The sequence below is a fragment of the Mytilus edulis genome, chromosome 12, assembly GCF_963676685.1.
Source record: "Mytilus edulis chromosome 12, xbMytEdul2.2, whole genome shotgun sequence".
Classification (NCBI taxonomy): Eukaryota; Metazoa; Mollusca; class Bivalvia; order Mytilida; family Mytilidae; genus Mytilus; species Mytilus edulis.
The window spans coordinates 13,202,067-13,218,610 of NC_092355.1; the positions used below are offsets into that span (position 1 = coordinate 13,202,067).

The following is a 16,544-nucleotide window of genomic DNA, read 5'->3' on the forward strand; positions in this document are numbered from 1 at the left end:
TTGGAATACGCGGTTAATTGATGACATAATTAATTGTCCGTTTCTATTTTTTATAACTTCTTTCAAAGTCTCGCTGTTAATTATGTATATCCGTTCGTACTTCTGCCTACAGGTTTATTCTATTATTGTTTTGTATATGCCCGATTGCTGATCCATTCATATAGCATTTTTCGCTTGAAGAATATATTTTCACTATAAACTATTGAAACCCGATTTGACCTTTCTTTGGTAAATCGGCTTGTGTTAAATAACAAAATCTTACACAACTATATTTGAAAAGACTTTCCAAGAAAAAAGGATCTTTGGTGAATTAACAGTCTACTAGAAATTTCCATGATTTGATGATAGTGTCTGGTCCTGTCATGCATTATGGGACTAAAACGTAAAACATTCAAATATGACGGTTGACCCCTGATGATGTCATATCTGTCATACTATCTATTGATGAAGAATTAAAAGATAAATATATAAAGACAACAGTAGTATACCGCTGTTCAAAAGTCATAATATCCATGTTAACATGCATGACTTTTATATTATATGTTATCAAAGTAAAACATCTTAAAAAACCTTCCAAAGGTTTAAATGACGAAAGACTAATATAGTGTCGAGTCCTGTCAGGTATTTTGGGATACGCGGTTGCATGGCTGTTTCACATTAACAAAAAAGTCGCGCTAAAAAATAGATGTTAGCATTAGCAAACAATCAAAGCTTAGTTTTCCATTTCAACTTCATAGAAATTTTTTGATGTGTACAAAAATAAAGCAGGAATACATCCTTCGGTAGCACGAAAGTAAGACATAAAAAACCTTTTATGATTAACTGAGAAATTATTTGTGTATATACTAATTGATGATTAGCCTTGAAGTTTAGTTCCTACTCAACATTCATAAGCACCCACTCGGTGCGACAACTTTACTATTATATAACTTTTCAAATTAAACCTTTAATCTGACACTTATCATACTATCTATTAAGAAACATGTATGCTTCATTTTGTAGAAATATGATAAGTTAATTCATACATCATATAAAAAAACATCAAAAAGATGTAATATCTACATAATGTTACATACTTTAGATGAAATTTAATGATCGCTTTGATAATTTGATGGCAATTGAACGTAGGTCAAGTTTAAGAAAAAACAAATCATCACCATTTGATATCGCAGGATTGTAACATATCTGATTGAGAAATTGGAAGTGTTAAGTATATATATGTTGGAGAAGATTTGTTCGTAAATAAAAATTTTGGAAGAGAATAATCGAAAAATTAACTATATTCAGTGTGGTCAATTCTGACATCTAGAAACTAAGGACTAGAAGATAATGCATTGGATATTACCCTGTACCTTGTTTGTGGCAGTTAATAGTTATTCAGTCACGGGAAATATAGGTGAGATAGAATAGTATTCACATTGCAAGCTATCATGTTTCATTTATATCAAAGTCGTTAAATTGGATATATTTACATAATTCTTGTTGTTTTTTTTATAAATAATTTAAACTTATTTTATTCAATATTATCAAGATCATTATACATATAAGTCTTGCATTATTTGTTGAAACACATCTTAGTGTCAAACCTGATCACAAAATTTCGTGTAAAAAAGTATGAGACATGTGATCATCATTTCAAAGAACAACTAATTGTTTCTTTTTACAGAAATTCGGAATCCTCAAAACTCGTCAGGGGAGGAATCCATGTGAACGATATTCTGAACGAACTACAAGATAAAATTCAATTTATATAAAGTTTATTTGAACTTGTAATTTGCTGAATTGAATCTGATTTGAATTCTCTAATATATTCTTAATTATCCTAAGGTATCTATAATGTAGGAGTCAAATAGTTATTGTTTTACGTAATATGTAAATATGCTATTAACCAATTTATTATTTTTTATAAAAAGTTGATTTACAGCTGTATTTACAAAACGCTACCTATAAAGAATTTTACAAGGTGTTTCTTATTCTAGTTTAGTAAAATAAGTATCCTTGATATGGATATAAAAAAAGTAAAATCACAAAAATACTGAACTTAGAGGAAAATCAATTCGGAAAGTCCATAATCACATGACAAAATCAAATAACAAAACGCATCAAAAACGAATGGACAAGAACTGTCATATTCCTGACTTGGTACAGGCATTCTCAAATGTAGAAAATGGTGGATTAAACCTGGTTCTATAGCACTAACCCTCTCACTTTAATGGCAGTCTCATAAAATTCCGTTATATTTACATTGATGCGTTAAATAAACAGACACAATAAATAAAATAGTCAAAATATGGGTACATCAGTCATCATCGTATAACAGTTTTAAAAGGAACAATTTAACAGAACACAAAAACATCTACTATCTACGAACACATTCATTGATTTGAGTGTCTGACGTCAGAAATAAAAGATTACGAGTATATAGTAGCAACATATTTGTTAATATGAATTTCATGCATATTAGTCATGTAGTTGCATGAACAATATACATACAATTACAATTTCACATAAAACGACACACTAACCATAACTTGTCCTTGTCTTTTGTAGAAGTTAGTCATGGTCGAAAAACACCTGTCGATTTAAGGGTTGATGGTATAATGTACGAATTACAAGGTATGTTTATGAAATTAATATTTCTTATTATCTGGTTTTACGAATTTGTACTTATATTTATCTTTTGCTTCATTTCTTTTTGTATGTGCTGCAATTCAATTTATAATTAAAAACATTTACGCTTGTAAGTTCAACCCACAGATACAATTTCAAACTACTTTCGTGCTAGTGTTGTTTGATGTCGTTTTTTGTTAATATTTAACTAAGTGAAAGTGGATCTTCAGGTTCACCTAATTGACTCAATTTCGTACATTTGATAAATAACATACTTAAAAATAGTGTTCGAATAACAAATCAATATAAGAAACAATTTACAATGTATATACTAGTTATTCTGAATCAGAACTTTGTGTTTATCTACGCCAAGACGTCATTTACTTAATCATAAAGATCACGTTCGAAGATTGCCAATGATTTGATAAACCGTCCTAAATAGGTATATATATGTTTAACATGTTTGAATAAATAAATAACCACTGTATTTGTTGACTCATTGTCTAGTTCTGACTGATTTCCTGAGTTTCCATTTCGACAAACTCTTCTTTTCAATACGTGAACATTACCAAACCTGTTCAACCATTTGCCAATTAAACTTTAAGTTCCAGGTCAACGGATTAATTGAACTATTGAATTTCAAGCCAACATTACATTTACTATGTTTTTATCTTTTTTTTTTGCAAAATTGATTCAAAGAACTGATCACAGCAAAATACTTTTTTTTCAATTTCCACTGTTAGAAATGTTTGAAACCAAATTGAAAAAAGGTTGTTCTAAATAGATGCTGATGTCTATTTAAAACAGTTGATATGTTAAATGGAATCGAGAATGGAAACGAGCAATGGGTCATAGAGACATTAACAAAAAAAGAGCAGAATACAGCCTAAGGCCACCGGTGGTATTTCAACGTTGCAATGAACTCCGGTACTAGTAAGCGGTCACCAGATGTCTCTTAAATACGTATTGATCATGTTTCAGTACAATGGACGCCCCATCAAACTCCGAAGCATAGATATGAACCAAATAAATAAAGCTAAAACAAAAACAAAAGGTTAGAGGTTTCTGATATGAAACAGGCTGCAAAATTCGACGGGTTAAAGGTTTCATTTCTGTAAATATTGACAATGCAATGTACCATAAGAACTCCTTTTACGGCTCAAACTGTACCACTTTTACTATGAAGTTTTGAATTATATATCTTATCCTAGAATGGAAAGTTCATTTGCACTACAATTTTTTTCAAAGGTCAAAATATAGGGCTGTGCGGCATATTTTCAACGTTTATATGCCCTGAACTTCTCAGAGTTTAAACTAACACTTATTTTCTTAACTACCCATACCTCGAATGAAAGGTTACCACAGATCTCAATGTAAACAATATGCACATGTAAATGCATGTAATAGTATCTATTAGCTTATATGACCGAGTTGTTTTTATCAGAATGCAAACATAACATGTAAGATAAAGAACATGAAGTCATCATGATGTAATTTTTTGTGCCTGACATTAATTTATATTCCAATTAACAGAAATAAATAATAGAGAAAACTATAACTGCTGATGATACATATAAAAAGTAAAATCACAAATATATTGAACTCCGAGGAAAATTCAAAACGGAAAGTCCCTAATCAAATGGCTAAATCAAATGATAAAACTGATCAAACGAATAGACAACAACTATCATATTCCTGACTTGATATAGGTATTTTAAAATGTAGAAAATGTTGAAATTGAAGCGATAAACAAATAAATATTGTACAGACAGTATCCTTAATCATGGTCTATCACAATCTTTTATACATAATCTGGCTGATAAGAAATCAAACCTGAACCAAAATGTATATAGTTTGTGATATGGAAGTCTTGATCTATTTTGAAAATATATCTGAAAAAGGCTACACGGTTTTATCTTTATATACTTTTTTTGTATACATATCATATGTCTGACTAGAACTGTGGTAACAAATATTGTATTAACATTACACCAGGCTTCGACTCTGTTGTATAATTGAGCTTTGGCAATTTTTTGTACAGCTTTTTGTTGTTGTTTTATGAGGCATATTTATTTGTTTTATATAGCTAAAGTTTATAACATACTGATGATTGCAATACACCTATTCTTATCTTTTTTACCGATTATGTCTGTTTGTTTACACGTTCTAATGGAATTTGATGGAACTGTCGTACAAGTAGGAGCTTTAATTAACCATAACACAAGGTTTAATCCACATAGGCGGAACCAGTGGGGACCTACCCACCCCATCCCTTTCGTGGGAAAATTTGGTTGATAATATATGTCAAGATCGAAATGTACATTGATACATGTATGTGAACAACACAAAGATTCTCGTTATCGTGTAAGGTCAAATTGATCATGCCCGATCGGTTAGTACCTATATCCGCTGTACAGATGATACACAGTGATATCATGAATATGACAGTTCAATTTATTTGATGTGTTTGAGCGTTTAATGTTTTTATTTTCGCAGATACTTTCCGTTTAGAATCTCCCTAAAAGTTTGGTATTTTTGTTATTTTACTTTATCTTTTTACATACGGTACATTAATAAGACATCTTTAAGAAATAAAATTTCCCAATTGATAAAACAATTGTTTACACATTTATAAAAAATAAAAAAAAGACAGCAATAATATCCTCGTGTTTTTATCATTCCTTGTGTAAAACTAGCATACTGTTAATACTATCTTACAAATGTATATGAAGATATTTTGTATTCGTAGAAAAATGTTTACCTGCAAACCATAGTTTAACTGCCGAGGATATAAAAAAGGACACACAAAATATTCTCAACCGTAAGTATTTGATTACATACTTGTTTTAACAATCTATTCAGTGAAGAAACATGTTTAAACAACGGTTACAGTTAACATTAAAGATCATCAACGCTCATGGAACAGGAATGTACTAACAACTGATATACAAACCAGATTTTGCTTTTGTAAACGTAATTTAATATGATCGACGTCTTTTTATTCTTTTTAAGATGTGGTACTGTACGAGGAAATTGTTAAATTGAATAAACAAGTGAAGGAAAAAATCAAGTGGATTATTAAAGGTAAGCTTATTTGTTGTAATTTAAGGTAGCACAATACAAAGATTTTTTCACTTCCAATCAGACAACTTTAAACTGATATAATTCATTTCATCCTTCTTTGAATTTTATAAATGAGGTACCAAAAGAAAGAGGAAAGATTAATCTTTCAAATTGTGATAATTTCATTATGACTTAATTATTAAACAATTAATTGTTATGTAATCAGTTGATATAGTGTGATGTCCACACTTAAATGAATTTAGCTTCTTTGTTATTCATAGCATCCCAAAATATTTTATAGATTCTTGTACTACACAGCTTGACCTTCAAAACCGTGTCTCAGATTTCCAAAAACATCAATAGAACAAATTTTATACCTAATTAAATTTAGTGATCTCTTGTGAATTGATCTTGCAAACTTAATTTGAGGTTTATAAGAGAATGAAATACAATAGGACAAATCTTAGACACAGTTTTGGAGGTCAAACTGTGTTTTACAAGAATTTATAAAATATTTTGAGTTGCTATGAATAATAACGAAGCTAAATTCACTCAAGTGTGGACATCACAATATATCAACTAGCTACGTAACAATTAATTATGTTATAATTATGTCATAATGAAATTATCACAACTTGAAAGAATATTCTTTCCTCTTTCTGTTGGTACCTCATTTATAAAATTCAAAGAAGGATGAAATTAATTATAAAGTTGTCTGATTGGAAGTGAAAAATCTTTGTATTGTGCTACCTTAAGATAAAGTGTTAATGATGGGTATGATACAAAACCAAAGTGCAAGTATGTAACTATCGTCGGATTGATCATCATTAAGCAAATCAATATCATATGAATAAGCCCGCCATACTTTCTCGGGATCTGTTTCAATATACTATCATCTACGAAAAGAGTTTTTTTTATTTCTGTCAAATCATCTATCAAGGTCTATGAAATGATTTTGTCAAATATACAAAATAATTTCCCGTATCCATAAACCAAAAACAGTGTTTAATGTCTTTGCTTTATTTTTAACTGACATAATATTTAAGCATTACGTCATCGATGTCTTAATTTCTTAACAGTCCATATCAAAGACGTTTCTAGTTTTATCTTCTTACAGTAACTTTTGTCTGACATTTTTTCATCTTTTTGAATCATTTCAAATAAGGCCCAAGATGAGAAGAATGCTCGTTACTATGTGTAACGTTCAAATAATTTTGTATCTGTCCAAAGATAGTAGTCTGAAGTTTTGTGGAAGCGTTATGTTGCTGCCTGTCATATTAAATATAATTTTAGTATGAACCATGATTTTGTTGTTTTGTTGTTGGGGGTCAAATTGTTTAAAGATTTGTCAAGCTGCGAACTTTTAGAAGTTCTATACAATATAAGATCCACGTATTGTTGTATGGCTACCCTAGGGTGTGTACATGCACGTTCTTTGTTCTCCAAGAAATTAGTCGCATGAGTGATCATTCAACATCACAACTAAAGTAGGCATACTTAAGAGATTACTTCGGAAAAGTTAAGTTTAAAATTGCCAAAGTCATAGAAAGGCTTTTCCGGTGATAGTATACGACTGTTGATCAAATTTGGTTCATGTAAATACTTAATTTAAACATTGTATCGTAAGTAATGGTTAAAAACTGATATCGATGGTGATTTGCGACACGCTGATATGCATAGTGTACCTTGTTTTAAGACACTTTACAGTTGTAACGTCGGTGCATTCATTGGGCGTAAAATTTGGTAAACATTGTTATTTAAAAAAATGAAAAAAAAATTGTCAAGCTGCGAACTTTTAGAAGTTCTATACAATTTAAGATCAACGTATTGTTGTATGGCTACCCTAGGGTGTGTACATGCACGTTCTTTGTTCTCCAAGAAATTAGTCGCATGAGTGATCATTCAACATCACAACTAAAGTAGGCATACTTAAGAGATTACTTCGGAAAAGTTAAGTTTAAAATTGCCAAAGTCATAGAAAGGCTTTTCCGGTGATAGTATACGACTGTTGATCAAATTTGGTTCATGTAAATACTTAATTTAAACATTGTATCGTAAGTAATGGTTAAAAACTGATATCGATGGTGATTTGCGACACGCTGATATGCATAGTGTACCTTGTTTTAAGACACTTTACAGTTGTAACGTCGGTGCATTCATTGGGCGTAAAATTTGGTAAACATTGTTATTTAAAAAAATGAAAAAAAAAAATATTCTAAATTTTACTTAAAACGATCTATAAAATCAGTATATCCATTGGGAAGATAATTTTGATAAATTCAATTACTATGAAAAACGTAATACGAATAAGATTCATTTAGCAACAATATACTCTTTTAGACAAGCCGTCTGGACTTTGAGATTACATTTGTTTAAATTGGCTAAGACAAGATGAGGATTTATTTCATATTTAAAGAGGATAAATGACTTGAAATTTTGTATATACGAACCTTTTTTTGTTTATATTAGGTTTGTGTCATCAGCAACAAATGTTGTTACGAATTAGCCCGTATGGAAAGACGGGATATTAATAAAGGCTAAAATTGGTTAAAAGGGTGATTAATTTGTCATGTTTGTAATAAGCTTTCTATGAAGAAGACACTGCGGACTAAAATCAACGTTTTCAAGGTTTTTAAGAAGAAGACATTGCGGACTAAAATCAAATTATAACGTACTTTTATATATTATTTAATCATGGAAGTATATAAGCATAAAAGAAAATGAATTATATTTTGCAGAATCTGGGAACGAAAAGCAAGTATCAGACATACTTCGAATGCTGACACGGGACGTAAAAGGCAAGTTGACACCAATTTAATGTTCATAAGCTTTATTTCGTCTATCCAGTAACATTTACTGGCAAAAATTGTATATCACTTGCTATCTACTCGACCTATCTAGTTATGTGTAGTATATTATAGCATATTAAGAATTAAACACCGAGCCGTTAGCTTGATAGTAAATACCCAGTATTATCTAAACTTTTCTAGTAGTAAACATATACCCTGTGAACATTGTTGCTGTCTTTGAAATGCAATTACTTAAATTGACGTCATAAGTCCGCCTCTGGAGTAAAACATTTATACAAACGTTTAAATGCTTTTGGTATATTGAAGAATGGGGTCAAATTTACCAGAATGTAAGTATTCTTATATCATTGAAACAAAATAGAGTAGTCCGTTGTGGCCTTGAAAGTCAACAATGTTACAAAGTATAGCTTACGCACATATATTCAAGCTCGTAAAATAGCAAAATAGGCCAACCAAATTAAAGCAAGTATTGTATTAATTCGACACATCAACACATCGTTCAATGTGATATATGAACGACACATATATTTGGTACATCCGAAAATGAGACATCGAACAGATTATATAAAACAAGTTAATAAAAAAAAAAATGCTGTTGCACTCTTTGTATAATAAAGATAATGAAAAATAATAAATATACTTGACTGTATAATTTTGTTTAATTGTAAAAAAAAAATGATTTTGTTTGTATTGATATCAAAGCTTCGGGGGTTTGTGCGATAAAGAAGGACTGTACTGAATTACGAGATGATGTCTCCACCTCTGATGTTTACTTGATACGTCCCGCTAAATCTGAGGTCAAAGTGTACTGTGATATGACTACAGATGGTGGAGGATGGACTGTGAGTTTAAAAATGATATTTCAAAAGATTTATCTGAACATCTAGTCTTTCTTTCTCGATCTTTATGAAATGAATGAACACAAACGCCCAACAAATAATTTTAACAGCAATAGATAACTGATAGTAAGTAGAATTGTCATCCGACTTTTCTCATGTTTCTGGAGACTGTCCTGAATACATATGTCGGTGAAACATAAATCTGATCAATAAAAATAAAGAACAAACAAATAATAACAAGAAAATGTGGTTCAATCGGTGATCAAATAAATAACTTAAAAAATAGGTTATGATATTTTCCTTTTTTCAATACTAATTAGACGATATTTGTTTTTCGTCAAATAAATATATAAACAAAAATAATTGCCAGCATAAATAAGATATGGACATATAACAACACTTGCAACAATTTTACTACTGGAACGGTCATTTTAAACTGAAAAACTCTGATATACCTGAATTTACTACAAGGCGTTTTCTCTATCTACATGGCCTACTTGAACCAGTACGGACTGGTACTTAATCGATTTCGGTAGTAAATGTACTGAACATGTAGTGAACAACGGAAAACGATCTTGGCATATTGCCTTTCAGTTAATTCCGGCAATTAAGAGTTGTTTAATAGCATTAGTAAAACAGTTGTTAATGCAAATAACACTAAATGCTTACGTTTCACGTTCATTTAAGTACCATGAAACTCATGTTTTATAACATAGCAACACGACGGGTGCCACATGTGGAGCAGGATCTACTTACCCTTCCGGAGCACCTGAGTTCACCCCAAGTTTTTGGTGTGGTTCGTGTTGCTTAGTCTTTTGCTTATAATGTTGTGTCTTCTGTACTATTATTTGTCTGTTTGACTTTTTTTATTTTTAGCCATGGCGTTGTCAGTTTTTTTTTCTATCAATGAGTTTGACTGAAATGTCTGCATTGTTATCAAATAACTCTTCACTGTTTAAATCTTAGATATTATCAATTTAGTTTGAAGTATCTTTTAATTGATTGTAGACGTTGATTTGTAACAATACTGGAACAAACCTGCTACTGATGGGCTTTATTAGTTCATATTGCAGTTTATACCTATAACTTATTGTTTATCTTCTACTCTAAAACGTAAAGATGTTGACAATGATAAAAAAATGAATTTTAATTACTATCAGCATGTATATATCATATATTCACCTTTTAATTGCCGATGAACAAATGATGAAGGCTTTATCTGACAGATTTTACGTTACTTTTTAAACAGTGATTCACAATTATTTCTACATTGAGTATACATATTCCTAAAGGTTATCAATGTACCAATATACGTAAGATCTATAAAAATCATGATAATCTGTATGTATGTTGATATTTCCTTATTTTGTTACTCACTTCAAAAGTCAATTGTAGATCGGACAAAAATGATCGCTGACAATGCATAACTTGTGATATTCAGACATTTTGACTATATTGATAAAAACAAGCTGATACATTAGTACTACATTTACAACTAACAATGTAAAGTTGATTTGTTTGAATGAATTAGTAATGTTAATAATTTTTTTTTAGATAATTCAGAGAAGATTAGATGGATCTGTTAATTTCCAGAGAACTTGGAAAGATTACGAGAATGGATTTGGAAATGTTAATGGTGAATACTGGCTAGGTATGTACATTAAAGAGAAATACAATTATAAAAGTTTCCGAAATATCATGTCATCACGTCATTGCTTGACAAATGTGAAATATACCCACAAAGGCTGTTTGGTTACAATTCATATAATTGAATAATTTTATTTCAGTTTCTCGACACAACTATTGCAATATGGTTGGTTCCTACTGAAAATTACTGAATTTCAAACGCATGGAACGCAAAAAGCAAGCGTTATTAAGGAAAAAAATACATTATAGTATACTTAAGAAATAAGCTTAATTATATAAAAAAGAAGATGTGGTATGATTGCCAATGAGACAACTATCCACAAAAGACCAAAATGACACAGACATTAACAACTATAGATCACCGTATGGCCTTCAACAATGAGCAAAGCCCATACCGCATAGTCAGCTACAATAGGCCCCGATAAGACAATGTAAAACAATTCAAACGAGAAAACTAACGGCCTTATTTATGTAAAAAAATGAACGAAAAACAAATATGTAACACATAAACAAACGACAACCACTGAATTACAGGCTCCTGACTTGGGACAGGCACATACATAAAAAATGTGGCTGGGTTAAACATGTTAGCGGGATCCCAACCCTCCCCCTAACCTGGGACAGTGGTATAACAGTACAACATAAGAACAAACTATAAAAATCAGTTGAAAAAGGCTTAACTCATCAGATGACAAAAATGCAAGTAGACGTGGCCGGGTACTTATACATCCCGACACAAACAGACGCAATGACAAGATCTGAGAGTACTCGCAGTTATCTGACAGCTAGTTCAAAGCCACTAACAACTAATAAAAAATCATGCATCTAAGACTAAACAATCAATCCGTACACATCCAACATCCAATGGATTTAGTGTAAAGACGTCATAAACAGCCAGAGAAAAACATGACATTGTGCAATGCCAAGTTACAGGTATCGACAGATTGTAGATCCATGAATATATATATATGTATATAACATACTAGTAATATTTAGTTAGCTTTTAATTTACTGATAACAAAATCAATATTTATACCAATAAAAACAATATTCAATGATCTTACTACAGTGTTGAATAGGTAACCTTTTAGAATAAGTTTATTTAAAGGAGCGACAAGTTTACATGGATCATTTTTAAATTTCCGGGCACGGTTAACAACATTTCCGTAAAAATGAGGATGTGCTATCCCGTTTGAAATAAGTTTTCTACACGTACAACCAAACTTCAAAACCAAATCTTTATATCTATGGAAAAATTTAGTAAAGGTTTTAAGTAATTTATGGTAACGATATCCCTGGTTTAATAATTTACCAGTAATACATAGGTTGCGTTCGTTAAATTCAAAAACGTCACAACAGACACCGGCATAGCGAACAAGTTGTGAAATATAAACACCGTAAGATGGTGCCAAAGGAACATCACCATCTAAAAATGGAAAATTAACAATAGGGAACGAAAAATGGTCTCTTTTGTCGTAAATTTTAGTGTGGAGTATCCCGTTTAAAACCGAAATATCTCAATCCAGGAAAGGACAGTTATTACCGAATAAATTTGATTTATTTAAAGTAAGTTCCTTGGGGTAAATTTCTGCAGTAAATTGAGAAAATTCTTGATTATTTAACGAAAAACTATCATCAAGATAACGGTAAGTGTTGTTGAATTTATCAATTAAATGCAATTTCGACGGGTCTTTACTGAGTTTATTCATACACTGTGATTCGTAACAGTACAAAAACAAGTTTGCTATTAAAGGGACACAATTAGTTCCCATGGGGATACCTACAACCTGTCGATAAACTTTGTTGCCGAAACGTACATAAATATTATCAAGGAGAAAATAAACAGCTTCAATCATCTCATCACACCTCCAGTAAGTATATCTATCATATTTACCTTTCTAATTTGAGAAGAAGGCTTTAAATGAGTTGCAGCAAATAAATCTACATTCAGCTTTACCAAACGACCATTTATTTAAAAAGGAAAACTTTTGTTTAATAAGATAGTGTGGAAGTGTAGTGTAAAGAGTAGAAAAATCAGAACTATTAACAGAATCAAAAGGACCATCAAAAGCACGTAATTTATCTAAAACATCCAAAGAATTTTTTACACTCCAAAAATGGTTTATACCACTCTGTTCATATATTTTATTACAATAGTTTATGATAAGCTCTTTAATAGTAGTTAATGAACTAGTTAAGAGCACTGACAGATTAGTTGTAGAACACTTACTAGAGGCCGAGATGAAACGATATTTAAATGGTTTTTTGTGTAGTTTAGGTAGTCAATACATAGTAGGGACAATCAAATGTTCAGAAGAAGCCTTAAGCTTTGATGTGGTTGTGATATGCCTGTTTACTGTATGACTCTCTGTGGAGTGGATGGACGTGAATGTAGATGCATTTAAAATTTCATTCTTAAGAACGTCCGTGTAGTATTTACGGCATACCACCACCACATTGTTGGCTGCTTTGTCGTATGAATGGTTTCGATTATAATAGAATAAATACGGCAACTGTTTCGGATCAAAGCGCTCTAGGTGAAGGCATTATTTGCCGTACCCATAAATCAACGCACTATTCAATTGACGTAAAAAAAAACGCAGCAAACTGAGTAAGTGACATGCTTAAACTTTTTAAAATAACATGTTTAGATAGGTTTGGATTAATCTAAATGATAAGTGTACTTATATGTATTCTATGTATGAAAAATGTCTTCTGTAACACATTTTATCATCGTTTGTTTATGTTTCCCTGTTGTTGTGATCGTCGGTTTATTTACCTGTAGAACGCTTATATTCCTACGTCATCGTTCTATGACGATGGATAGCTCATTCATGAAAAAAACATATGACGAGGGAGTACGATTGGAACAGCTCATACAATATATTCATATTTTACCATAGGTGTGTACTCAAAACGTTTGAAGAACGTCATGTTAAAATAACATTTATAAGTGTGGATGAATATGTTGCAGTGCATAATTCATTCACTTGAGGCTTTCTGCCTATATCTTCTTTTTATTGAATTTCGACATGTTGTATTTTCTTGTAATGTTATCGTTTTGTATGCATTATAAGGAAACAAACATATTCACAGCCTGACATCCAGTGGTAAATATGAACTGAGAATAGATCTAACGGACCAGCCCACTACAAAGAAGTATGTTGTGTATAAAACGTTTGTTGTTGGAGATGCAGCGTCTAAGTACAAACTGACTATTGGGGATTATAGTGGAAATGCAGGTAATAATAGTACATCTATGTGAAAATATATAACAGTACAAATAATTATGTACCATGCAGTATAATGAGTTATGGGTGTTTATTTAGTCTTCAATATTATTTAACGTACAGTACTTTGAATGAATATGGTTAGAATATCAACGAACAACAGTAGATCTACATTTGACATGTTTGAGGTGGAAGTTGTTGACTGATGCTAAAAATCAAAATACTACTTGGAATAACCCAACCAAGATAAAATACACATAGTAAATGATAGAGAAGACGAATTTAGACTCGATTTAAAATCAATAGAGAATAAAAAAAAACGTGCTAAAACAGAATTTTTTTTTCATGATTGGACGATATGAAAAAAATAAAAAGATATTTGTTTCTCTATATGTGAGTGGCAACAAACCCAATATCAGTGGTTGTGATTAATCAATAATTTTTTTTTTATTTATATAGGTGATCAAATGGCTTACCATAATGGAATGAAGTTCTCAACGACTGACCAAGATAATGATCAAGACAGTGGTAAATGTGTAGACAACTTTGGACCATGGTGGCACAAAGGCTGTTGTCACAGTGGCCTTAACAAGGCATTCAAAAGCAACCTGTACTGGGCTTCGTTCAGTAGCAGCAACTCAGCCAAAACGTCAGTGATGATGATAAGAGAACTATAATAGATAAAACAGTGGCAAATCTATCTTTGAAATAATTTCCTTTTCTGAAATAATGTGATTGGATAAATATCTGAAATGTTAACTACATTTCTGATAAAAGACATTGTATTTATTGTTTCCTTAAAATATCCCTCTTTAATATTATGAATTATGTACATATTATTTGGTAAATAAATCAAAATTATCTCTGTTTTTTGCTTTTTGTCCAACCAAGAAAAGTAAATTTGGGTCGATACAAGTCCTGGTGGACAAGATAAGATTGCCTGTCAGATCGTAGTCTCACAAAAAACAATTGAAAGACATATTACAGTGGTCTAAACAAGGAATTCAAAAGCAACCTGTACTGGTTTTATTTCAGTAGCAGATCAGCCAAAACGTCAGTTACGATGATAAGAAAACTATAATACTTAAATTCAGTTTTTAAGCTTGCATGGTTTGAAATAATTTAAAGTTGTTGATTAATGTGTTGGATGAATAAAGAAATATTTGAAATATTAATTTCATTTCGGAAAAAGAAGACATTTCATTTATTACATGCTTAAATATACATGTGTGCCTGTTTAATTTATGAATTATGTACTAATTTTTGGTTAATAATTCAAAATACCTTTGATTTAGCTTCTCGTCCAACATGTCCAAGAAAAAAAACAGGTGGACAGATCGTAGTATGACAAAACACAATTAAAGGACATCTAGAGATCAACATACATGTGTCTAGACAATTCAGGTGTAAATAAATTATCATAAAAAAAATAATAAATTTGCCATAACTCTACGAATTTAAAAAATAAATAAAACACAGTCCTCACTATAAACGAGTAGCGACATACACATTTTAAATAGGCTGATCTTAATTTTCCATTTATCCTACACCTTACCAATTTCGTTCAGTTAACGTAAACAAAAGAGAAAAAAGAAGAAACAACCTACACTGTTACATAGTACACGGAAAAAAATTACAAATATGTACATCAATAAACAATTCTAATTGAAATGATTCTTTCGCCTTGTAAACAACACCCTGATAAAAATTCTCGATATATCTATACTTAGTGTAGACTCACAGATATACATAATAATGGGTGTTACATTATACCTCCTACGTAAATCCACATGTAACTCTAACCCTAACCATAATCCTAACCCAATTTGCAAACGTCATGTACATTGATTAGACATAGGAAGATGTGGTTTAAGTGTCAATGAGACAACTCTCCATCCAAAATAAAAATTTAGAAAAAAGTAAACCATTATAGATCAATGTACGGCCTTCAACACGGAGCCTTGGCTCACAACGAACAACAAGCTATAAAGGGCCCCAAAATAACTAGTGTGAAACCATTCAAACGGGAAAACCAACGATCTAATCTATATAAAATTAAATTGTGGAAGAAAAAAAAATAAGAAAAAAAAGAAACGTAGAATAATAATACGTCCCCCCCCCCCCACTCCGTTGAGGGTGCCATAATTAACATCCGCGAAAGTCCATTAATGCTGTTGGTGCATTTAAGTCCGTTCAAACATGACGTCATACAAATGAAAACGATAAAGCTGAAGTTTTTCTCGTTTGGGGAACCATCGAAATTCGCATAATATTGCATTAAAACGCATTTTTGAGGATGATTTTGTTCTGTTTTCTATTTTATAGCATTATTCGTATATTTATTG

General features: G+C 31.1%; 1 protein-coding gene across 5 annotated transcripts; it reads left to right on the forward strand.

The window, feature by feature from the left end:
• The first annotated feature begins 1,142 nt into the window (after window positions 1–1,142).
• LOC139497163 (fibrinogen-like protein A) lies at window positions 1,143–15,171 on the forward strand. Of its 5 annotated transcripts, XM_071285255.1 has the most exons (11): window positions 1,143–1,409; window positions 1,667–1,769; window positions 2,551–2,616; window positions 5,360–5,431; window positions 5,623–5,694; window positions 8,412–8,471; window positions 9,186–9,325; window positions 10,877–10,973; window positions 14,047–14,211; window positions 14,659–14,887; window positions 15,096–15,171. In XM_071285255.1, exons 3-10 carry the CDS (start codon window positions 2,601–2,603, stop codon window positions 14,874–14,876), a joined length of 840 nt encoding a protein of 279 aa, XP_071141356.1. In that variant the 5' UTR covers window positions 1,143–1,409; window positions 1,667–1,769; window positions 2,551–2,600; the 3' UTR covers window positions 14,877–14,887; window positions 15,096–15,171. The 5 variants fall into 5 exon arrangements, with proteins under 5 accessions (XP_071141356.1, XP_071141354.1, XP_071141353.1 ...); XM_071285253.1 differs by lacking the exon at window positions 1,667–1,769 and having other exon boundaries at window positions 1,199–1,396; XM_071285252.1 differs by lacking the exons at window positions 1,667–1,769; window positions 15,096–15,171 and having other exon boundaries at window positions 1,199–1,396; window positions 14,659–15,066.
• Window positions 15,172–16,544: the final 1,373 nt, after the last annotated feature.